General features: G+C 43.7%; 1 protein-coding gene across 1 annotated transcript in view; it reads left to right on the forward strand.

Annotated features, from left to right (window-relative positions):
• TWNK (twinkle mtDNA helicase) overlaps nt 1–21,076 on the forward strand; it is a 38,049-nt gene extending 16,973 nt beyond the window's left edge. The window contains exons 3-5 of the mRNA XM_069760213.1: nt 327–434; nt 17,546–17,687; nt 20,692–21,076. Coding sequence (XP_069616314.1) covers nt 327–434; nt 17,546–17,687; nt 20,692–20,934 — 493 coding nt within the window. The 3' untranslated portion in view covers nt 20,935–21,076. The remainder of the gene's footprint in view (nt 1–326; nt 435–17,545; nt 17,688–20,691) is intronic.
• Nucleotides 21,077–25,074: the final 3,998 nt, after the last annotated feature.

Below are 25,074 nucleotides of genomic sequence, written 5' to 3' on the forward strand. Positions count from 1 at the left end.
TGGAGCGCTCCCACCAAACACTCACTTAAAGCTCCTGTCCGGTACCATGTGAGTCTGCAAGGACATTTTAGAATATAATTGCAGCTGCACAGTAAGAGCTGGGAGCGAGCGTTCAGACACTCTCCAAAAAGATGGCAGAGATGGTTTATCGCTATCTCTGCCTTTTTGATTGCTGTACACAGAACACTGAATGGCCTTTATGTATTCAGTTTTGGAAGTGCTAATATCGCTTCCTCCTCCCATCCTCATTCATGGTCTAAGGGACAGTCTCTTTAAAGCACAATAGATAAGTCTCATTTTTCACATTTCTTTTCAACCCCATTTAGGTCTGTGATTACCACCATGCAGCATGCGGTGTATATGTATGACATTAACCATGTTATCATCGATAATCTGCAGTTCATGATGGGCCAGGAGCATCTCTTTTCAGATAAGTAAGGACAAGTTATCACATGTTGGTTTCTTTTTTTCATTGCGTTTTTGAGTGGTATTTTTTTGACATGCCGTTAATCGCGTTATTGATGTTGGCGTTTTTTTCTTTTTGGTATGTCATGTTTTAAATAAAGCTGCTTTGTTTTCTATACTGATATTTGTCTTTAACAAAACTTTATTAATACAGTCATGTGTGGATTACACATGTTTCCAAATCAGAAACGCACTTTAAATTCATCTGCGCTTTTTACCTTCAGATTTTCCACATCTAGTGTAAATCTGCACATAAAATTCAGCGTACTCCCAAGTGAAACTGATATGTTGTGGATTTCAAACACACTGCAGGTCAGTTTACCCTGAGTAAAAAAAAATCTCATGCCCACTGATATTCTATATAACCCCATCTCCTTTGCTGGAACTGTAAGATGTTGTGTTTTTTTCCCGTAGAGAAAATGTGTAATGTTAAAAACGCATCTTAAAAAATTAACCCTAAAATATTAACAGCAGAAGTGTTTAACCCCTTCAAGACCGGAGGTATTTTCTCTGTTTCGGGTTTTTTTTCCCTCCCCTTCATAAAGCCATAACTTTTTTTGGGGGGAAGGGGTCAATATGGCCATGTGAGGGCTTGTGTTTGGCGGGACGAGTTGTACTTTTGAATGGTCATGATTAAGGGAGCCTAGTCTCCAGAAACGCGTTGAGATTCTTACCCATATGGTTGTGCTGAAGTCTTTATCCTCCATGTTTAAGTTTGTGAATAAAGAAAACTCTTTTTTACGGACTCGGTGAAGCTGGACATTTCTTTCTTTTTTTGGATCTTGTACGCCTGGACACAGCGGGTCCGTGCTCCCGAGGTTTGGTTGCTGAATCACGGGTGAGCTGGTTTATGTTCCTTCTTACAAACTTTTGAATGGCACCATTGATTTTAACATATCGTGTACTGGAAAACGGGAAAAAAAATTCCAGTTTTTTTGTTTGGCTTTTTTACGATGTTCACTAGATGCTAAAACTGACCTGTCATTATGATTCTCCAGGTCATTACGAGTTCACGCCAAACATGTCTAGGTTCTTTTTTATCTAAGTGGTGAAAAAAATTTCAAACTTTGTTTAAAAAAAAAAAAAAAAAAATTGCCATTTTCCGATACCCGTAGCGTCTCCATTTTTCCTGATCTCGGTTCGGGTGAGGGCTTATTTCCAGGTCACCACCTGACAGCACCATGGAGGACGTTCTTCTTATCCATAGTGGGACAGGAAACCACGAGAGTTTAAAAGGACCCTCTCCCTTCCACCCTTCAGTGTTTTTCCTGTCCCACTGTGGATGGGAACGACAAGAGCTCCATTTGTCCCGTGCAGGTGGTGAGGATCGGGGAGGCTTGGCCTCTTCCTTCCCACTACAAGACCCTGCTTTGCTGAAACCCGAGTATTGGGGTCCATCAGCAGCACCGGTGTAGCCCTGCTCCTGGTGAAGTGTCGCTTCCCCCTGGGGGGGCTCTCGACCCTGGATGTAGCCCTGATGTACCTGCGTCCGGACGCCTCTGCAGGGTGCTCCCTTGACATGCGGATCCCGGGTGTGACTGCAGGTCATCGTGAGGACGTGACCTGCAGTGTCTATGGCCAGGAGTGCGGACCGCATCGGCTTCCTGGCACGTCACTTCCGGTTCACGGCTGCCGCGTGTCACTTCCGGGTCGTGGCCGGCAGCATGGGGCAGCGTCCTCTTCCCTCCTACTCCCCGCGACGTAAGGAGGCCCTGGGACAGGTGTCGGCGATGCTAAAGATATAAAGGTATGTGCAGCCCATCCAGTCTGACCTCAGGATCTACAGAGATCTAGGAAAAGACAGAGAGAATCAGATCGGTCATCCGAGGACAGCTCTTTTGATTTAGATCTGGAAGATGAGGAGTTGATCAGGGAGCCTCCCGAAAGAGGGAAGAAATATTTGTTCTCATCTAATGATATAGATGAGCTCCTAGAAGCAGTTAGACGGACTATGCAAATTGAGGAGCCCTCAACTACTCAGTCAGTTCAAGATGAGATGTTTGGGGGGCTACGTTCTCAGACGTCGAAAGTCTCTCCCGTGCTTCCCCCATACTCTGGAACTCTCTACCCCAACACATCAGACTTGCGCCTACCATAGAAACCTTCAAAAAGAACCTGAAGACTCATCTCTTCCGACAAGCCTACAGCCTGCAGTGATCCTCAACCTACTGAACAGCCGTACAGCCAGCTCTTCCCTCTCCTAGTGTATCCTCACCCACCCCCTGCAGACTGTGAGCCCTCGCGGGCAGGGTCCTCCCTCCTTATGTACTCGTGTGCCTTGTTATCTGCTCATGTTTAATGTATTTGTCTATATTTGCCCGTATTCACATGTAAAGCGCCATGGAATAAATGGCGCTATAAAAATGTATAATAATAAAAAAATAATAATAAATGCCCATATTCGTTCTATGATCTTAGAAGAATGGGAAGAAGCAGAAAGGAGGATATCAATTCCTAGAGACTTCAGACTTCGCCTACCATTCGATCATGAGGAGGTCAAGGAGTGGGAAGATATCCCCAAAATTGACATTCCGCTTGCAAAAGTGTCTAAAAGAACCGCCATTCCATTTGAGGACTCCTCTAACTTAAAGGAACCAATGGACCGTAAGTCGGATGGGCTCTTAAAAAGAGCCTGGGAAAGCTCAGCGGCTGTAATCCGCACAAATATTGCGGTGACATCTGTGGCGCGATCCATGCATTTGTGGGTAGATGACTTGAAAGATCAATTGTCAGCTAGAACCCCGAGAGTCTATTATTAAAGCTATCCCTCTACTGAAGCTAGCAACCGGCTTTCTTGCAGATGCTACTGCAGAATCAGTTAGGTTCACAGCTAGAGGCCAGTCTTTATCAAATGCAGCCAGGAGGGCTATATGGTTAAAGAACTGGTCAGGAGATGTTAATTCAAAAAAATAAATTGTGATCCATTCCCTTTTTGAGGGGGCAGAGTCTTTGGGCCCATACTTGATGATATTCTGGAGAAAGCTTCAGATGAAAAAAAGGGGTTTCCAGAGGAAAAACGTAAGAAGTACCAGCCCTTTTGCAGGCCCTATTATAGTCAGAGATCAGACTATAGGGGTAAGTGAAAACAGGGGAGGTGGAGCTATCAGAAAGGGGGAGAAAATAGAAACAAAAATAGAGATTCCGGTCCCTCGACCTCTAGATCAGAGTTTCGAAGGAAATTATGCCACCAGGATGGGGGGCGGTTGTTGAACTTCCTGGGAGATTGGGAAAGATTTACCAGAAGTCCTTGGGTCCTTCATGTCATATCTCAGGGGTACAGAATAGAATTCGACTCCCTTCCTCCAGAAAGATATTTTGTGTCAAACGTCCATCTCTCCTCAGCCTCCCCTATGTGGTCGGACATACAGGATCTTCTGTGGATGGAGGCAACATCTCCTGTTCCTCCTCAACAGATAGGAAGAAGACATTACTCAGGCCTCTTTTTTATAAAGAAATCTTCGGGGGAATCCCAAACTATAATAAACCTCAAGCCTTTAAACAAATGGCTGCAATACAAGAGGTTCAAGATGGAATCAATACGTTCCCCAATTCCCCTGTTAGGAAAAAATGTAGAAATGTGTACTTTAGACTTAAAAAGTGCGTATTATCACGTACCAATCTTTCCAGATCATCAAAACTACCTCAGGTTTGCGGTAGAAATGGAAGGAAGGATCTTTCATTTTCAGTTTCGTTGACTGTCAGTTGGTGATTTCCACACTGCAAAAATTAGGTTGGGTGATAAACTGGTCAAAGTCAGACCTCACACCCAAACCAAGGATAAAATTTCTAGGCGTTCTTCTGGACTCAAATGTCAGGAAATCTTTTCTTCCAGACAAGAAGCGGTCCGACTTAATAAAAAGGATTCACAAATTTTCGAGGAGTCGAATCTCTATCAGGGATGCGATGAAGATCCTGGGATTAATGACAGTCTGCATCCCGTGTGTCAGCTGGAGCCAGTTTCATTCCCGTCGGTTACAGAGAGCAGTTCTCGCTTCCTGGGACAGAAGACAAACCTCACTGGATAAGAAGTTCCACCTATTCGATCTGGTCAGGCAGTCCCTACACTGCTGGACTATTCCAAGAAATCTACAGATGGGCGTCCCATGGATCCAGTCTCCAGCTGTCACGATGACTACAGATGCAAGCCAATTAGGTTGGGGCGGTCAGGTCCTTGGAAGATACTACCAGGGGCAGTGGAACTGAACAGACAGCAAGAATTCCTCAAATCACAGACAGGGCTGTGGAGTCGGAGTTAGTTTTGGTTGGAGTCGGTAGAAATGTACCGACTTCAGCTTTAAAAAAAAAAGTATTATTTCATAATTGAACTTTCATATGAATTTTATAAATGTTACTCAAATATATATGTTCTATCAAACTATAAACAACACTATGAACAACAGTGATAAGCAGTTCTGCTGGAGATAGAGACATTTCTTACTTCTTGTGTGTCACTGTTCTCCACTGCCCTTAACTAATCTTATACTTGGTTAACCTCATGCTGCCCCAACCCCCCTACTTACAATGTATGAAACAAAGTGAAAATGTGTTGCAAATTCTTAGTAGTAAAGCTCCTCCTCTAGACTAGATGTTTACTAGGTGTGCGTCTTCCAAGCATCTCACAGCTGCTACTCAGAAGAGGAAGACTGTAAGAAGTATTATCCTTTCAACAAACTTTGCATCAGTTAACTGTGACTACATGAGGAATAACAGTATTACTGACCACTATATCAGTTGTACGACCTGGCAATAATTTTGTACAATTGTTTTTAGGAAAAACAATTGTCATTTGGATTGTGAAAGTAGAATTAAAAACCTGAGAATGTCAAAAAAGCGTCACATTAAATCAACTGTACTTGAACATTTCACCATCACTCAAGATAGAAAACATTGTCTGTCAGTGTATGACAAATGATCCAGACGAAAACAAATGCTGTGAAGCCAAGATCAGTGCATATTCAGGCAAAGATAAAAATGCTCCTACCAGAGCTGCTAATCTAAAGAGACATTTACCGCGCTTTCATCCGGAAGTACTGAAAGCAGTGGATGAGAGAGAGACTGCATCCAAACCAATGAACCAGTGCCCAGCTCTTCCAGCCAAACAAAGGAGCAGAGAACTTTGCAGCCATCAGTTGCAAGATGTTTTGTCAGTGACAAAGTTACTGTGACAATGACAGTAGATACATTTAAAAAACAGATCCTAGAGCTTGTTGTAAAGGATAGTGTGCCTATTTCATTATTTTCACGACCAGCTTTTATGTGTCTGAATGGGGAAATGGCCCGCAAGCTTGGTGTTTCTCTGGAGAGAGAGAGTATTAGAAAATTAGTAATCGAAGAAGCTTTTAAACAAAAGGAAGAACTTAAAAAATATCTCAAGGGACGCTATCTGTTTCTTAAAATGGATGCCTGCACACGTCAGAGTGAACCATTTTGCCATCAATGTCCGATTTGTTTGTGACAAAAATGAAATAGTTACCAAGACATTGGCAGTAAAAGACACCAAAGCTCATCACACCAGTGAGTTTCTCCAGGTCTTGGTGGAAAAGGTTCTGCAAGACTATGAACTTAAAAAAGAGCAAGTTCTTTCTGTCGTAACTGACAATGCTTCAAATATGATAAGTACTATTAAGCTAATGAATGAGAGTAATGATGGTGACCAGCAGCTAGAAGAACATTCTGGGCCCACAGACACAGAAATGTTTGAAATAGAGGAACACAGTATTGTAACTGAGGAGCAAACTGAAGTTGCTTCAGATGAACAGCAACATGATAGTTTAGATGATCTTGTGGAAACTGTCAATACGTCCTTTCATTCATCATATGCGCTGTGTTGTGCATAAGCTACAGCTGGCTATAAGAGAGATTCTGCAAGAAGGACATGCTGCTGCACTGATTGTCAAGGTGAGAAAATTGGCTACTGTTGCCAGAACCCCTAAAGTTGACTCAATTTTGAAGAGACGTGCTGGGAAAGGGGCAATTATTGATCAAGCCACACGATGGGGCAGTACTTAATGATTCAGCGCTTGGTTGAACTGAAAACCTTCTTGTAGACATGGCTAACCCTCAACTGACGCTAAATGAAAGTCAGTGGAATCAGGTGACTGTGCTGGAAAAATTGCTAGAGCACCCGTTTACAGTGACTAAAAAATTACAAGCAGAGGACTTAACTCCTGGTATTTTCTTAAAGGAGTGGAAGAACCTGATGTTTCGCCTGTCCCAAAGAGGAGGGTTAATTGCAAGTGGCATTGCTACATCAACGAAACGGAGAGAGGAGTTACTATTACAAAATAACATTCTTTTGGCAGCTGTTTATGTAGACCCAATGCATCGGATTCTTCTAGATGATCAACAGCTAACTAAGGGAAAAGAAGCTCTGTTTGAAATAGCAGTAAGGATGAAAGGGTTGCGGAACAGTCAGGAGGAACAAGAAGAATTTGGTCGTCCTGCCACATCTTCACCCTCATCAACTGATGAAGAATTTAATTTCGAAAAATATTTGGATCACAAGGACCGTGCAAAGTGTTCCCGCATAGAAGAGTCATTCCCATCAAAGAACACAGCCAGTACATTTCAGCAGAATTTTTCATGTGCACTAAAAGAAATTGAGAAATTTGACTGTTCATCAAAAATAACAGTGCAACAAGCGATTCCTCTGTATCCTGACATTGTCAGAGGTGTTGCCCGAGTGGTTACTGCTTTGCCACCAACCCAAGTTAGTGTAGAGAGGTTGCTCTCTGCTCTCAAAATAATTAGATCAGATTTGAAGGCATCCATAAAGGAGGATCTGACAGGCAATACTTTTTCTGAGGACAAATTTATAGATTTCTTCTTATTAACTGCATTACAGTGTTTATTGCATATTTACTTAAAAGAGTTTAGAAAAGTTTATAAGTTATTTGCTATATTCTAATTGTATTCTAATAAATATAGTTTTTGCTCTAAGTGGTCTGATTACTTATATGATGGTTAGAAACTGAATAAGCATGATGTTAATATTTTACAACAGTAAATTGTTACGAATTGGCCATTTATGAAGGAGTCGGAGTCGGAGCCGGAGTTGGAGTCGCAACTGTGGCTTACAGACTCCACAGCCCTGAGAACTACATGCAGTTTGGAAGGTCATCTGTTTGGCGCAGGCCCTGCTAATGAACAAACATCTAAAGATTTTCTCGGACAACACGACGACTGTAGCTTTTCTTCGCCACCAGGGTGGTCCAAGACATCCAAAACTACAACATCTGGCGGATCAAATCTTCAGATGGGCGGAGAAGTCGATGCTCTCAATTTCTGCAGTGCATCTCGAGGAACCAAGTTGCAGATTTTCTGAGGAGAGAAAAACTATCGGCAACGGAGTGGGAACTGAACAGCGAAGTTTTCAACAGAATATGTCAGCACTGGGGAACACCGACAGTGGACTTATTCGCGACCAGGTCGGAACCTTTTATTCGCTGAACCCTCGAGAAAGACCTGCAGGAGTAGACGCGCTCTCTCAATCATGGAGCAGGGGTCTGTTATATACTTTCCCCCCTCTTGCATTAATACCAAGAATCCTCAGGAAAAATAGAATTATTCTTACCGTTAATTCGGTTTCTAGGAACCTTCCACGACGGCATATGGAGGTTGTCTCTTTGCCCTAATGGGGAACAGGAAACACAAGAGAGGTTAAAAGCACCTCCCACCTCCCATTCACCAGTGACTTATAACTGAAACCATAGCACCGGTTTACCTTCTGAGTCCCAGAATTAATCCAGGAAATATAGAGGGTGGGAAATTAGTGCCGTCGTGGAAGGTTCCTAGAAACCGAATTAACGGTAAGAATAATTCTATTTTCTCTAGTCACCTTCCACGACGGCATATGGAGGAATACCAACTAATTGGCACTAGGGAGGGACAACGGCCTGAAGAACCTTGCGGCCGAAGACTAAATCTCTATTGGATAATACGTCCAATCTATAATGTTTGGAGAAGGTATGGAGTGACGACCACGTAGCTGCCCTGCAGATCTGCTCTGGAGATGCGCCTGCTCTCTCTGCCCAGGAGACCGACGTAGATCTAGTTGAATGGGCCTTGATTCCTACCGAAGGTAGTTTATTTTGAGCAAGGTAAGATTCTGTTATGGCTTTTTTAATCCATGTAGCAATGGTACTCTTGGCTACCTTCTTCCCTTTATTTTGACCTGAGGAGTGGACAAAAAGGTTGTGATCAACTCTAAAGGCACGGGTTTGATCTAAGTAATGAAGCAGGATACGCTTAACATCAAGAGTATTAAATCTTCTTTCCTCAGAGTTTGCAGGATTATTGCAAAAGGTTGGTAGTACTATCTCTTGAGAACGATGGAATTCAGAGACCACTTTTGGGAGGAAAGAGGGATCAAGACGGAGTATTATTGAATCTTCTCTAACCAGTAGATAAGGTTCTCTTATTGATAAGGCCTGTAATTCACCCACTCTTCTAGCTGAAGTTATAGCTACCAAGAAAACAGTCTTGTAGGCGAGATTTTGTGGGGAACAGGTAGACAAAGGTTCGAACGGTGGACCTGTAAGGCCTTGAAGCACAATATTGAGATCCCATGGAGGAACTATAACTTGCTTCCTAGGGTTCATTCTGTTTGCTGAGGTCATGAACCTTTTAATCCAGCGATGTCCTGCTAGATCTTGATCAAAGATGGAACTAAGCGCAGAGACCTGGACCTTCAGAGTACTGGGTTTCAGACCAATTTCTAGGCCTCTTTGTAAAAAGTCCAATATCTTAGGTATATCTGGCCTGAGAGGGTCTGGAGGGTTAGGCAGACAAAAAGATGAACATTTTTTCCAGATTTTATTATAAATAGCATTTGTTACCGGTTTTCTGGATTTTTGTAGAGTAGCTATAACAGGGTTTGATAGCCCTTTCGCTCTCAGCACATTGGCTTCAGAAACCACGCCGCTAAATTCCACCTCTGAGGATCCGAGTGAAGAACTGGGCCCTGGGAAAGGAGATTGGCCTTTATTGGTAACATTATCGGTCTGTCCACCTGAAGTTGAATAATCAGGTTGAACCAACTTCTCTTGGGCCAAAATGGAGCAACCAAAATAGTTGGAGTCTTTTCTATCCGAATCTTCCGTAGCACTTTTGCAAGAATCGGAATGGGCGGAAAAGCGTACGCCAGATGAAATTGCCAATCTTGAACCAAGGCATCTATTGCTCTGGGATTTCCTCTTGGATCCAGGGAAAAAAAAGAGGTCGACCTCCGGGAGACCCCATCTGTTTACCAGTAAGTTGAAAGTTTGCCGATCCAGACTCCATTCGCCTGGGTGAATATCCTGTCGGCTCAAATAATCTGCCTGAAAATTGGCAGTACCTTTTAGGTGAGTTGCCGTCAGGGACAGTAGGTGTTTCTCGGCCCAGGCAAAGATTCGGGCAGAGATATTTTTTAGACTGGTGAATCTTGTACTGCCCTGATGCCTGATGTGAGCCACCGTGGTCATGTTGTCCGAGTATATCTGGACATGTTGTCCAGAGAGTTGATGATTTGTTGCAAGGAGAGCTTCTTCCACAGCCTTGAGTTCTCGGAAGTTTGACGATCTCTCTCTGATTGACGGGTCCCAAAGACCCTGATAAGGAACATGATTTATCATGGCTCCCCAGCCTCTCTTGCTGGCATCTGTTTTGATCGTGGTTAACGGGAATTGAATCCAACTCACACCCCTGCGAAGGTTTTCGGACTTCATCCACCACGTTAAGGATGCTTTCACTCGACCTGGAGTGTGAATCCTCTTGTTTAAAGAGCCAAGACGACCATCCCAATTGTCTAGCAAATGAGTCTGGAGAATTCTTGAGTGGGCTTGAGCCCAAGCCACCGACTGAATGCAGGCTGTCATGGAGCCTAATAACGACATTCCTTCCCGGAGTGTGGGAGATCTCATCTCCTTGTATTTCTTGACCTTTACTACTAATGGTAGTCTGTGATCTTCTGGAAGGAAGGACATCTGTTTTTCCGAGTCCAGAATTACTCCCAAAAACTTTCTGGTTTTTGAGGGTTGAAGCTGGGATTTCTTTATGTTCGGTATCCAACCCAGAGACTTCAATATCTCTAATGTGGTTGACACATGAGATACCAGGGTCATTTTGGTGGGAGCCACTATCAGCAGATCGTCCAGATAAGGCACTATACAAACCCCTTGTCTCCGAATGAATGACACAGCTTCCGCCATTACTTTGGAGAACACTCTCGGAGCTGATGAGATGCCGAAGGGAAGGACTCCAAACTGATAGTGCTCCACCTGATGATCTCCCTGAATCGCAAACCTGAGATATTTTGTGTGTCTCGGGTGAATAGGGATATGAAAATACGCATCTTTCAGGTCGATTGTCGCCATAAAGGCGTGCTGATGTATTAAAGGAATGGCTGATTTTACAGACTCCATCTTGAATCTTCGATATTTTACATGTTGATTCAGACCTTTTAGATTTATGATGATACGTACTTCCCCTGATGGTTTTGGTACCATGAATAAACGGGAATAATGTCCTTGACCCCATTCTGATTGTGGAACTGGGGAGATCACATTTGATCTTAAAAGGTCTCTGAGACCCAGTGTTAGCAGTTTGTGATCCCTCATTGAGGGGGTGGTAATCGTTAGACCCTGAGGGGGGGGGGGGGGAGAAGTTAACTCGATCAATAGGCCCTCCTTGATAACATTGAGGACCCAGTGGGAGCTGGTGATGTTTTCCCACTGATCCACATAATTTGAGAGTCTTCCCCCCACCGGGTCGGAGTCATTGTTTATCTTGCTGAAATGACTGTTGCTGCTGTTGTTGAGGGACGAAGATATTTTTCCCTCTGCCTTTAGCATAGCTCCACCTGCTGGTCTTGCCTTTACCCCTCGGCTGAGAGGGCTGAGACAGTGGGGCACGAAAAAAACGTTTTCTTGGTTGTTTTTGCTCCGGGAGTGCCTTTTTCTTGTCGGTCGCTTTATCCAAAATGTCGTCTAAAGCTGGACCAAACACATAGTCTCCCTTAAAGGGGATGGCACATAACTTGGCCTTAGACGTGATGTCACCACTCCATAATTTAATCCAGAGGGCTCTTCTGGCAGAGTTAGAGAGCACTAAAGATCTGGCAGCAATTCTAACGGATTCCAGAGAAGCATCCGTCAGAAACCCAGTAGCCTTATGTAAGATAGGGAGGGAATCCAACATCTCACTTCTGGAGGTACCCTGAGAAATGTGCGATTCTAATTTCTCCAGCCAGCAGGAAAGGGTCCTCGCTACACAGGTAGAGGCAATATTAGCCTTGAGAACAGAAGAAGACGACTCCCAGGATTTCTTCAGGAGACTCTCAATCTTCCTGTCCATAGGGTCTTTTAACTGCGACGCATCCTCAAAGGGGAGTGCTGTTCTTTTGGCGACTCTGGCCACCTGCACATCCACCTTGGGAATGTCAAGTTTAACAAGGTCGCCTTCTAGAGGAAATCTATGTTTCATCTCTGAAGACATACTAAGGCGCTTCTCAGGGAGTTCCCACTCTTGCTCAATCATATTAAGCACATTTGCATGAACGGGGAATCCTGCCTTTTTCTCCGATCTGAGCCCACCAAACATATGATCCTGTATGGACTGTGGTACAGGTTCCTCTTCAAGCCCCATGGTGTTACGAACAGCAGACACCAGGTCCTCAATATAATCCGAGGAGAAGAGGTATTTCCTGACCTCAGCCTTAGGGGATGCTGGATCTTCCCAGCCAGCAGATGAAGAAAAAGAGTGGTCTGAATCCGAATCCGATTCTACGACCTGAATCTTCCTCTTCTTAGCTGGGGAATGTGGTGGCGGAGGTGGGGGTGGAGGAGTGAAGGCTGCTAAGGAAGATTGTACCTCCTGTTTAACAAGAGAGCGTATCTCATCTAGAAGAGATGGTTGCTCTGCTTTAACTATCCTGTCAGTGCATGGCTGGCAGAGTTTTTTATCCCAGGTAGGAGGGAGCTTTGCAGAACAGACCGGACACTTCTTCCTAATAGTAGCTCTAGGGGCAGACTTTTCTCCCTGAAACAGGGAGAGAAGAATGAGGAGCTACCCCTAAGAAAAAACTACCTCCCGGATCCAGACCCTGCATACTCACAGTAGCAGGGGCAGTGCTGGGCTCTGCAGATGCAGGGCACAAAGAACCATCCATACTGAAGAGATTATAGTCTTACCTCAGTGGTGGTTCAGCAGGCTTTTATGGAGTAACTCTCCTAGCACCTGCCTCCAGCGGTAGAATTTTCCCCTCCTCCTCCTCCAGGATCCACGTGTGGGACGCCATTGCACCGACACCGCCGCCGGCGAAACCCGGAAGAGCAGGCTTCAGGGTGATACGAAAACCGGAAGTGACGCGCGCGCGACCGCTGACGTCACTTCCGGAACGCCGACCAAGCAGCATGGAGGGAGGAAGCCGGGAAGCTACGGAGAGGATCCCGGCTGGGGATCCCGGCCTGCTTTACCCTCACGGGGGCGCAGGAAGGCCGGGAAGGGTCCCGAGGTACCTGCCAAGCAGGACGACGGGAGCAGCCCACGGAGAGGCACAAGGCGACCCCAGCTGCACGACTGAAATACAGGTAAGACCTGGAAAAATGACTGTAGCCACCGGCCACTACAGCATATGGAACCTCTCCCTGTCCCATGGGGAACAGGAAAGACACTGGTGAATGGGAGGTGGGAGGTGCTTTTAACCTCTCTTGTGTTTCCTGTTCCCCATTAGGGCAAAGAGACAACCTCCATATGCCGTCGTGGAAGGTGACTAGAGAAATATGCGAGGACAGAGCTCAGGTTATTTTGGTGGTTCCTTCCTGGTCCAAAAGAAGCTGGTTCCCTTTGCTGAGGAAGCTGTCGGTAGAGGAACCCTATCTCCTTCCGCAAAGGGAAGATCTGCTCCTCTTCCAGGGTCCGATTCTTCATCAGAACCCAGAAAGCCTCCAATTAGCAGCTTGGATTCTGAACGCCAGATCCTGAAAGCAAAAGGGCTCTCGGAAGGAGTCATCTCCATCCTTCAAGCAAGTAGGAAGCCGGTAACCTCTGCAATCTATCTAAAAATATGGAAAAAATTCTGCAGTTTGTGTGGAGACACAAAAGTCGATGTTGACTACCCTGACATTCCTAAAATTCTTGATTTTTTTTTTTTGCAGCAGGGATTCAAAAAAGGTCTTAAACCAAGTACTCTGAGAGTCCAGGTGGCAGCCCTCAGTGTATTTTATGATTCTACCCTAGCTTCCCACCCTTGGATAGCTTGTTTTTTCCAGAGCAGTTCAAAGGTTGAGACCCTTAATTAGGAAATCCGTTCCACCTTGGGATCCTTAACCTGGTCCTTAACGAGTTGTGTAAAGATCCATTTGATATAGCAAAAGAGATAGACATTGCTAATCTTTCCCTCAAGACAGTCTTCCTAGTGGCCTTTACATCGGCTAAAAGACTGGGGGAACTTCAGGCCCTGTCCACCCAAAACCCCTATCTACAGATTTTCGACGATAAGACTTGATCCAGGTTTCCTTCCTAAAGTGGTCTCTACGTCAAATATAAATCAGGAAGTAGTGCTTCCATCATTTTGCCAGTTTCCCAGAAATATAAAAAAGAAAAATTTTCCATAACCTGGATATCAGGGAAACTGTACTTAAGTACTTAGAAGCAACTAGGGCCTGGAGACAGGATGGTAATCTTTGTCCTACATGGGGGTCCTAATAAGGGAAAAAAGGTATGAAAATGCACCATTGCGAGATGGATTAGGTCCACCATTAGTCTAGCTTATCTGGCACAGGGTAGGGATCCCCAGACAATCTTAAAGCTCATTCATCCAGAGCTATGGCGGCTTCATGGGCAGAGAAAGGGGGGGGGGGGGCCTTCGGCAGATCAGAGCTGCATCCTGGTCTAGTCTCAGTACCTTTTCTAAACATTAATACAAGCTAGATGTAGTCTCTTCTCAGCTAGCTTTTGGCAGGAAGGTGCTTCAGGCAGTAGTCCCACCCTAGGACCAAAATCTCCTTTGGTACTTCTCCATGGTGCTGTCAGGTGGTGACCTGGAAAACGGTAATTAGACCAACCGGTAGTTGTATTTCCAGGAATCCATCCTGACAGCACTGTTAGTTCCCTCCCTATTACAAATATGTTGTATACTTATGTGAAGTAACATTTGTATAAAAATTGTTAAAAATAAAATTCTCTTTTTGCATCCATTCAGATGTGCTACTTTGGAAAATCACTGAAGGGTGGAAGGGGGAGGGTCCTTTTTAAACTCGTGGTTTCCTGTCCCACTATGGATAAGAAGGACGTCCTCCATGGTGCTGTCAGGATGGATTCCTGGAAATACAATTACCGGTAGGTCTAATTACCGTTTTTTTGTATGCCGAGCCAAGTTTTTAATGATACCATTTTGGTGCAGATACTATCTTTTGATAGCCCGTTATTGCATTTTAATGCAATGTCGCGCCAACCAAAAAAAACCTAATTCTGGCATTTTGACTTTTTCTCGCTATGTCACTTAGCGATCAGGTTAATCCTTTTTTTATTGATGGATTGGGCTATTCTGAACGTGGCGATACCAAATGTGTATGTTTGATTATTTTTTTTTTTTTTAATATTTATTTTGAATTATTTATTTCCATGGGAGACTAGGAGCCGCCATAACCTGATCGGCTCTGCTACATACAGGCGATGATCAGATCGCCTGTATCAAGCAGAATTCCTCATTTGCTATGAGCGCCGACCACCGGGAGCTCATAGCAATCCAGCAGTGACAAGCATAGAGGTCTCCAGGAGACCCCTGGTTGTCATGTCAACCCATCGGTGACCCGCAATCATGTCAGTTTGAGAACGGCATTTAAAGGGTTAACAGCCACAGGAGGATCACTATTCCTCCCGCGGCTGTTAGCGGCACATGTCAGCTGTTCAAAACAGCTGACATGTGCCCGAAAAGACGTGGGCTCACCACCGGAGCCCACATCAAAGGGAGGGTGTCCGACTTCGGCGTAGTATTACACCCAATGTCGGAAAGGGGTTAATATTCAAGCCACACTCAGTGCGAAAACCTGTGTGTTAGGGTACCGTTACACTATACGATTTACCAACGATCACGACCAGCGATACGACCTGGCCGTGATCGTTGGTAAGTCGTTGTGTGGTCGCTGGAGAGCTGTCACACAGACAGCTCTCCAGCGACCAACGATGCAGAGGTCCCCGGGTAACCAGGGTAAACATCGGGTTACTATGCGCAGGGCCGCGCTTAGTAACCCGATGTTTACCCTGGTTACCAGCGTAAAAAAAACCAAACACTACATACTTACATTCCGGTGTCTGTCCCTTGCCGTCTGCTTCCCGCACTGACTGACTGCCGGCCGTAAAGTGAAAGCACAGCACAGCGCGCTGTGCTCTGCTTTCACTTTACGGCCGGCAGTCAGTCAGTGCGGGAAGCAGACGGCAAGGGACCTGACGGACACCGGAATGTAAGTATGTACTTTGTTTTTTTTTTACATTTACGATGGTAACCAGGATAAACATCGGGTTACTAAGCGCGGCCCTGCGCTTAGTAACCCAATGTTTACCCTGGTTACAAGCGAACGCATCGCTGGATCGGTGTCACACACACCGATCCAGCGATGACAGCGGGAGATCCAGCGACGAAAGAATGTTCCAAACGATCTGCTACGACGTACGATTCTCAGCAGGGTCCCTGATCGCTGCTGCGTGTCAGACACAGCGATATCGTATGGATATCGCTGGAACGTCACGAATCGTACCGTCGTAGCGATCAAAATGGCACTGTGTGACGGTACCCTTAGGATTAAGGAGGGAGGCGGGAGGATCTCCCTAGGTACAGTTAGCTATTGCTGAAATACTCTACCAGATTAGATAATCTGTAGCCACACGCTGGCTGGCAACCAGAACTCCTGTGTAGAAGTGGTCCAAGCTCTTAACTCTTATCTTAATGGAAAAAAGGGTTTATATCAAGAGGGGGGCGGTTGTTAAATTGTGTAAAGTATGGGGAGACTGGATTAGGTGCGCAGATGTGGTTTCAGAGGAGGGGGCTAGAGATGTGTTATTTAATTTATTGATCCTGTAAATTATGATTACCACTGGTCTGGGTAGTAGGATAATGTATTTGACTAATTGTGTAAGAGTAACACCTATTTGAGTATGGGTGTGGTATCACTGTAATCAGGGCTATGGAGTCTGTGCCCATTTTTGTGGAATTGGTATAAAATGGACTGACTCCTAAAATAATAGGGTACAGTAGTTCAGTGCAGGATGTGCTGTAAATGTTTTCGTAAGAATTTGGGAAAGATATGAAATGTCCTATAAATGTCTGTTCTGTTCCTGGTCTAAGGCTCTCAGCTTTTAGGTAAGATGAATCTGTGCTGCACTTTATGTACATGCTCAGTAGTGACCAGTGCTGTAGATCTGGAGGTTTAGGTGATTTAATCCGTGCTGCACTTTATGTACATGCTCAGTAGTGAGGCAGTGCTGTGGAGTCGGAGGTTTAGGTGAGATTAATCTGTGCTGCACTTTATGTACATGCTCAGTAGTGACCAGTGCTGTAGATCTGGAGGTTTAGGTAATTTAATCCGTGCTGCACTTTATGTACATGCTCAGTAGTGAGGCAGTGCTGTGGGGTCGGAGGTTTAAGTGAGATGAATCTGTGTTGCACTTTATGTACACGCTCAGTAGTGACCAGTGCTGTGGAGTCGGAGGTTTAGGTGAGATTAATCTGTGCTGCACTTCATGCACATGCTCAGTAATGACCAGTGCTGTGGAGTCAGTCAGGGAAATTGAAGAGTCTGATATTTGGCTTACTGACTCCACATCCCTGATTGTAATGCACACTGCAAGAGGGGGAAGGGGAGAACTACATGATGGTTATTTGAATTACATTGAATGAACAAATAGTTTATATAGGTACTATTCCTGTTCATATGAAATGCAAAAAATAATTATTCTGCTGTAATCTGTTATTTTGATCCTGAAATGGGCTACTCCCAAAGCTTTCTTCCATGACAATGACCACTCATGTTAAAAGTTCAGATATTGCATATATTTGTGCCTGTGCAATGCAGAGGTGGAACTTATGTTATTTCTTATTCAGATTTGCAGTGCAGGACCACATTATTGGGGCATTTAGGAAATTCGCCACTGAAAATGGCTGCCATGTGACTTTGGTCATTCATCCCCGAAAAGAAGATGATGACAAAGAATTACAAACGTCCTCTATTTTCGGCTCTGCAAAAGTAGGTTGATAATCTGTTCCTGACCTCCTAGTTGTCACTTGTAATTCACACTTTGCATTATTCCATCTATCATTTGTCAGCTGTCCACAAGGAGAGAGGTGTTCAGTATGAGTAATAGAATGGCAGCCTGAACCATTGTTGGGACTGAATGTGTCTCCCTAAGGCACAGAAGCTAAAGTGTAGTCACACATCACGGCTGTGCCTGAATGAAGCGGAGCTAACTAGAAGGAACACAGCAAGATCTATGGGAAATCTTTCCCTGTAGGTACTTATTTGCCTAATTCTCCCATAATTACACATTTTCCATAAGGGCTGGTGTACCACACGGTACATGTTTCTTAGTGGAATGCCTCTCCGCTGTAGTCACCCATTTCCCTCAGTACAGCTGTAATTAAGGCTACTTTCACATTTCCGTCGATAGTCGACCGTCACAAAGCGTTGGCGCGATGTACCGACGGACGTTTGTGAAATAGTGTATATCGTGAGCAGCGGACGCAGTTTTTCAACAGGTCCGCTGTCCAGTCTAAAGTCCCGGGGAGGAAAGGAGTGAGTGCAAGATTTCCTGCCGGGCATGTGCAGTCGGAAACACAGGATACAACGTACAGAAAAACGTTCCCTTGAACGTTTTTTGCAAAAGACGGGCCGTCACATTTTGCAGGATCCAGTGCACGGCGTACAAAACGTGAGTCCATACATGCTAATACAAGTCTATGGGAAAATGCAGGATCTTGCATTTTCCAAAAATCCATATATTGCGACGATAGCAGAAAGACGGTAATGTGAAAGTAGCCCAAGGTATACTGGCCCATACACCCTGTTAATATGTGCCAATTGCAAATTAGATCTGCACAGACAGCTATTCCATTACTAATTATCAGTACCCGAAGGACCATTCTATATCATCACCTTTTAAAGCTGGGTTAACACACACATTTCAATTCTTTAACTCTTCACATCTGGTTGTCACATCAGATGTGTGAGCTGCTCAGCATAGCGAACATGTATAGGTACTGCCAGAGAGAACACAGGCAATGTTTTGTCCAAAAAAGGATCAGAAAATGATATGCTAGGTGTTTTTTTTTTTATTACACGGACCTAATGTGGGAACATTCGTTAATAGCACTAGCACACTGACCCAAAACAGTCATCTTTACCCAGTCAGCTTCTGTGTTTCGTATTTGTTTGTCACTCCTGTTCTAGGACCAGAGAAACTGAATTCATACACGGATCTCCTATAAAAGGAAAACCCCATTGATTACAATAGTGTCCTACTGGATTCCAGTGTGGTGTCTTTTATCTTATCTGAAAAATATTGCAGCATGAACAGTTATTTGCATTCATTATGAAACAGATCGGTCACTCTCCATGATTTCTGTTTCTCTGTTCCTACAATGGGAGTGAGGAACCGAATTAGAAACCCCGGGAACACTGCACGAGCTGTGCATGCAATTCCTTTATTTAGAAGATTGTGGCTCACTCTGAAATGAAGGACTCAAGTGCTCTCAGTATACCAAATATTATGGGTTTTTAGGCTGTAGAATGTATGTATGGTAGGGTGACATGTTCTCTAGTCCATATAACTGGATTTGTAAGCACATACTGTATAGTGGCTGATACTCAAGTGGATGGTAGGGGAGACCTTGTGTCCTGTGCGCGCCCTAGCATGTTCTGAGCTCAGGTCTGCAGTTTCTAGAAGCCTCAGTCAGTCCGTCTAGGTCCCAGCCCCCTAACTCTCTAATCTCTAGTTCATTTTGTCCAAGCAATTGGAGCTTCAGAGACTGAGTAGTTGGACATAGCCCCATGAGGTGAAGAGGAAACAGTGAGACAAGTAGTAAGATGGTGCAGCAAGTAAGTGAAGGTTCTTCCTGCATTGCTCTGTCATATAGCTGCAGTGATTAATATTATTATTACTAATAATAATCTTTTTTTATATAGCGCAAACATATTCCGCAGCGCTTTACAGTTTGCACACATTATCAGCACTGTCCCCGATGGGGCTCACAATCTATATTCCCTATCAGTATGTCTTTGGAATGTGAAAAGAAACCGGAGTACCCGGAGGAAACCCACGCAAACTCCTTGTAGATGTTGTCCTTGGTGGGATTTGAACCCAGGACTCCAGTGCTGCAAGTCTGTATTGCTAAGAAAATAGCAAAAAGGGCAGGAGATGCTTACCTGCCTAGGCCTCCAAACAAATGCACTATCAGGATGCAGTGGACCCATATGGTTAAGATGGCAACACAGGTGCAGAAATACCGATGAGGCAGCCACTCACAACCTACCAAATTAATGGAGGGGGTGGCTGCTTGGCATATGGCTGCACATTAGAGACTTGTATGTGGCGCTGTTCACACAATGGGAATGCACAGCATCCAGGTTCAGCCTATTAGTGACGCCCTTCTATTAGCTCAGGCGGGCTGCCCAGCGCTATTAGGATGCATCCCATGTGAACATACACCACAGTGTACAAGACAGAATGGGCCCAACTGCACCCCGAAAAAATGCAAAAAAAACACATCTAAAAAAATATGTGAGGTATTAGTTTATATTCTGGCCAAAATATGTAAGCTCGTTACCCAACGCCACGGGTCCCCACGCTTACGAGTCCTACTCTAACCAATGCTAGCACAAAAACAGGATTCAAAGATCTTCAAAAGCTGCCGTGCTAACCACTGAGCCACCTTGCTGCCCAGTGATTAAAAGTTGATGCTGTGGGGGGAGGAGTGGTGGAGGTTGGAATAATTTTTACAACTCTGGAGTTGTTGGGTAAAAATTGCTAGTCAAATCTGATTAATTGTCCAGCCCTGGTGTGGGGTAAATGAGATCCTATGGCCATAGTCTAGTATGACTCTCTCCTTAGAATGATGTCTATAGCACTTACATTGGAATACAATTTGCTCATATTGCCAAACAGTGATTTGCTGAAGTTTTTTTTTTGTTTGTTATAAAGTGAGATGTTGAGATGATCCAGGTCTGTTGTTTTGTTTTTTTTCTATAATTATAGGCCAGCCAAGAAGCAGATAATGTTCTCATCCTGCAAGACCGGAAGCTAGTCAGTGGCCAAGGGAAGAGACATTTACAGGTGTCTAAAAACCGCTTTGATGGGGATGTTGGGGTTTTTGCACTGGAATTTAACAAATCGACACTGACTTTTACCTCCTCCAAAAGCAAGGCAAAAGTGAAGAAAGTTAACAAAGACAATGAGACGGACACTCCACCAGAAACAACACCAGCAAAAAAGAAATAAACACACGCTTGTGTGTGCTGCTGAAATGACTCTTCGTTTTGCACGGAGTTTGCTTGACTTTGTGGTACATAGCAGGAGCCGAGGTGTTAAGGACGAACATTTCATATGTCTTTGAATATTTTTTCTATAAAACACTATTTTATATGGTTTGTCCTCATTTCATATTTTATAAGTAAGCTACAGTTCAAACTTTGCATAATTGTTAGTATTACACATGTCATAGATGATCTATCATGACAGCAAACTTGTTAAAATCCTGCCAGCTGTCGGATGCCCTGTTCAAAACAAGCTAGAAGCTTGTAAAGCATTAGCTGAACACCCCCTGGATTGTGGATCCACAAGAGGCCAAGAGTTAAATTTATGGTAATTCGATCAGCCCTCAGCATTCATCATGTCCAACCAGTACAGTCATGTAGGCAGGGAAAGGAGTACTGTAAGTCAGTGAAAGCTGGTGATACATTACATGGTTTCATGTATGTACAGTGTATTTACCACTGATTTATACCCGTTCCAATGAGAGCTAGGCTTTGCAATTGAGTCCATTGTGTGTATGCGACCGATTTACATGGTTGACGAGAGCTGAGGTGCAAGCAGGTAGGTTTCCAATCCTGTATATAATGCAATCCTCCGCAAATGTAGCCAAATTTTGGTCAGTATTTTATTTTGAAATGGTCGTATCTTGTGACCTTATCCGACACCTAACGCCAAACTTGCAGAATGTAGAATTAGTTTGGAAAAGCACAGTGTATGGTAATTGTAAGTAATTGAGCGCTCTACCATTTGCAGCTGTATTGTCATACACTGTTCTTCTCCAGACTAATTGTACATTCTCCAAGCTTGGCGTCAGCTGTCTGATGAAGGTCGAAAGCGTGAAATCTGTTCATGCAAAATCTGAATGTGCCGTTTGTAAAAAGAATATTGATCAAATGCAACTGTCTGCCACACTGCATTATATATCACTTGCATAAAGGTGCTTTTCTACGGATTTGGATTCCTACAATTGTGTAATTTTGCCAGGAAATAGCACTTTTGTATGTATTTTATATTAAAATAATGTGTCTTGTGCTTGTATTTTTTGTTCAATCAAAAACTGATTTCATGTTTTTTCCTGATGGATATTCACAGAACACCTATGAATATTTGGTTGCAATAAATTTCCTGTTGATACAAACCGCTCCAGAGAGATGACTACAAAAGGGATGATAGGCACACATTAGTAAATGCTAGTATCTCAAGGAGAACTCCTAATCAAAAATAGTGATGTTTATTTTTTAAGAACCGCTAAGAACTGAAATGCGTATTCCCAACTTTGACACTTATGCTGTCAGACATATACAAGAGATGTGGGTCCCACACTTACAGTATGTGTAGGACAGGATTTCTCCAACCAAAGCATCCAGGCATAGAATGAATGGAGAGGTGGCTGCACATATCTGCTGTTCTGTTCATTAACGTTTATTAGAGTAACCGATGTCGTGATTGTGCGGGTGGCCAATGGTCTTCATTGTTATGTCTTCAAAATGGCACTGGCATGGGTTCCACAGTGATCTCATGATAAACTAAAAAGATAGTCATGATTGCAGGTCTTCGTCTTATTTTGATAATATTATATTACTGGCCTTTTATGCCAGAATTTTGTTATGAAAGCTTTGATTAATTTGGCCCATAATTTTTTGTAGTACAGAGCTTTGGTGGTGTGCAAGGGGAGGATACTAAGGACCATATTATTAGATTGTTTTTTATTCACTTTTTTTTTATCTTTCAACATTAGTTGCCATTTTGACACCAAAATAATCAAAATGGCACATGCAATTCATAAATTTGGCACAAAGAAAAGCGTTTTTTTTCTGTTTTAGGCTATGTGCACACGTTGCGGATTCTCTACGGATCCGCAGCGTTTTTTGCGATGCAGAAACGCTGCAGATCTGCAATTGATTTACAGTACAATGTAAATCAATGAGAAAAAAAAAATGCTGTGCACACTTTGCGGAAAATCCGCTGCGGAAAAGCTGCGGTTTAAATGAAGTAGCATGTCACTTCCTTTTTGTGAATCTGCAGCGTTTTTGTACCCATTCCATTATAGAAAACCGCAGGGGTAAAAAACGCAGCAAATCCGCAAGAAAAACGCACAAAAAAACGCAACAAATCTGCAGGTGTGTTTTCTGCCAGGAGAGGTAGAATCCGCACCAGAAATTCCTAAGCCTAATCCGCAACATGTGCACATAGCCTTAAACTGATGTTTTTGTGACTTCTCACCAAAAATGCAATTTTGCAGCACAGTCGCAAAAAAATATCCAAAATTTTAGCATATTCAAAATTGCACCAAGGGGGAGTAAAATTGCACCTCCTTATGCAACTTTTTAGAAAGTCGCAATTGATGAATCAGGAGAAAACCTGAAACAAGAAAAATAGGAGAGCAGATTTAATATAAATGTATATATATATATATATATATATATATATATATATATATATATATGCACAAAACAAGAACCAAGGCAATGATGAATCGAAGACTAAAGGTATTATTGGTGAGGGCCAAATCTATGGTGCCAAGATGTGACAGAATTCGTAAGAGGCTTAAATGGGCGACTTGTCGAGTCTGAGAACTGGTTGTATGTGTTTGTGAGTTAACAAATCAATAGGACTTTAAAGTGTAAGGGGTAGTAATTGTAGCTGGTGACAGTACCTGAAACCTGAACTCGTCAAATCTGAAGTGACATTCAATTTGCAATTTATGATGTGATAGTCACTCTGGATTTCACCCTTAGCAATGTGAGAAATAAAAAAAAATCAGATATATTTCGAAATGCATTGAGAATAAAGTACATATTCTTCAAACTTCATGGACCTCAGAACGCCTTTTTTACCAGCACTATTACTTGCTCTTCCACTATATATCCTGAACGTCGTGGTGTATGAATAGAACATTTTTGGCTCAATGTGATTGTTTACAGTTGATAAACTAGAAAGAGCTTGGGATGCAAAGGTTAACTAGATCTGTTTTGTTAAACCTTTACAGTTCAGTGAACATGCACCCAACCCCACAAAACGTGAAAGTGCCCATGGCACTTAGGAATACAGAGGGGGGATTCCTGCCTATGTCTAACTATTAGTATCCTAAGGGCTCGTTAACATGTTGCACATTTTGTCAATATTTTTCCACAAAACAGAACTATTTCCCAGCAGTGAAAAGTAGAAAAAAAAACTTCTCTTCTGGAGTCCAAACCTTTTTACCTGTATAAAATAAGTGTATTGTGCTGTAGTTCAACTTACAAGGGGAAAAAGTGTGAATGATTAGGGGGAGGAATCCCACCTGCCAATAGTATAACAGAACTGACTTTTAGATTAAAACAGCCCAGATGGAGATGAAAAGTTTTGCAATACAATAAGGGCAATTAGGGCTGTAGTGTTGGTTGCTGCACTAGGATCTATCTTGGATGGTATAAATATTAACGTGACAATATCACCATGCACTATTGGCGTGGTAAGAGTACTTGAATTCACCGTGCAGTTCACAACATAGCCCAAGAGTATAGTAAGACTCTGAATTAATAGATTTGGCAAAGAGTCACAACGGTATTTATAAAGTCTATACAATTCTGACCATTACGTGAAGATAGTAGTTTAACAGTTTAAAAGTGTCAAGGATATGCAGGTGCTTTGCCTCATCATTGTAGATCACCATATGCCGTGGTTTGAGGTATCCAGGAGTGACAAGGTCTCTGCTTTTGTAGAGGATTTTCAGTCATCTGGGGACTGCTTGAGGAGAAAACTTGCACTATGTCGGAGCGCCGTCCTGGCCGGTGACACGCACTCCGTGCTGCTCTTCCAGTGGTTTGTGGGTAGATAATCACAGCGAACAGGACCTTCGGGTAGGATTTGTGGTCTTTTCAGCACTTCTAAGGCTGGGTTCACACTGCGTTAGTGCAGTCCGTTCAACACATACGTTAAACGGACTGCACTAATGCAAGTGCCGACGTTGGCACAGCGCTAGCGCAGATGGAGCATCTGCTAGCTCCATCTGCGCTAGCAGTGACGGACCCGGAAACGCTGCAGCCCGCGTCTCTGGTCCGTCACTCAATGACGGCACATCGCTAGTGCACGCCTATTGTGGGCGTGCGCTAGCGAGTCGCCCGC

Source organism: Ranitomeya imitator, chromosome 1 (genome assembly GCF_032444005.1).
Source record: "Ranitomeya imitator isolate aRanImi1 chromosome 1, aRanImi1.pri, whole genome shotgun sequence".
NCBI lineage: Eukaryota > Metazoa > Chordata > Amphibia > Anura > Dendrobatidae > Ranitomeya > Ranitomeya imitator.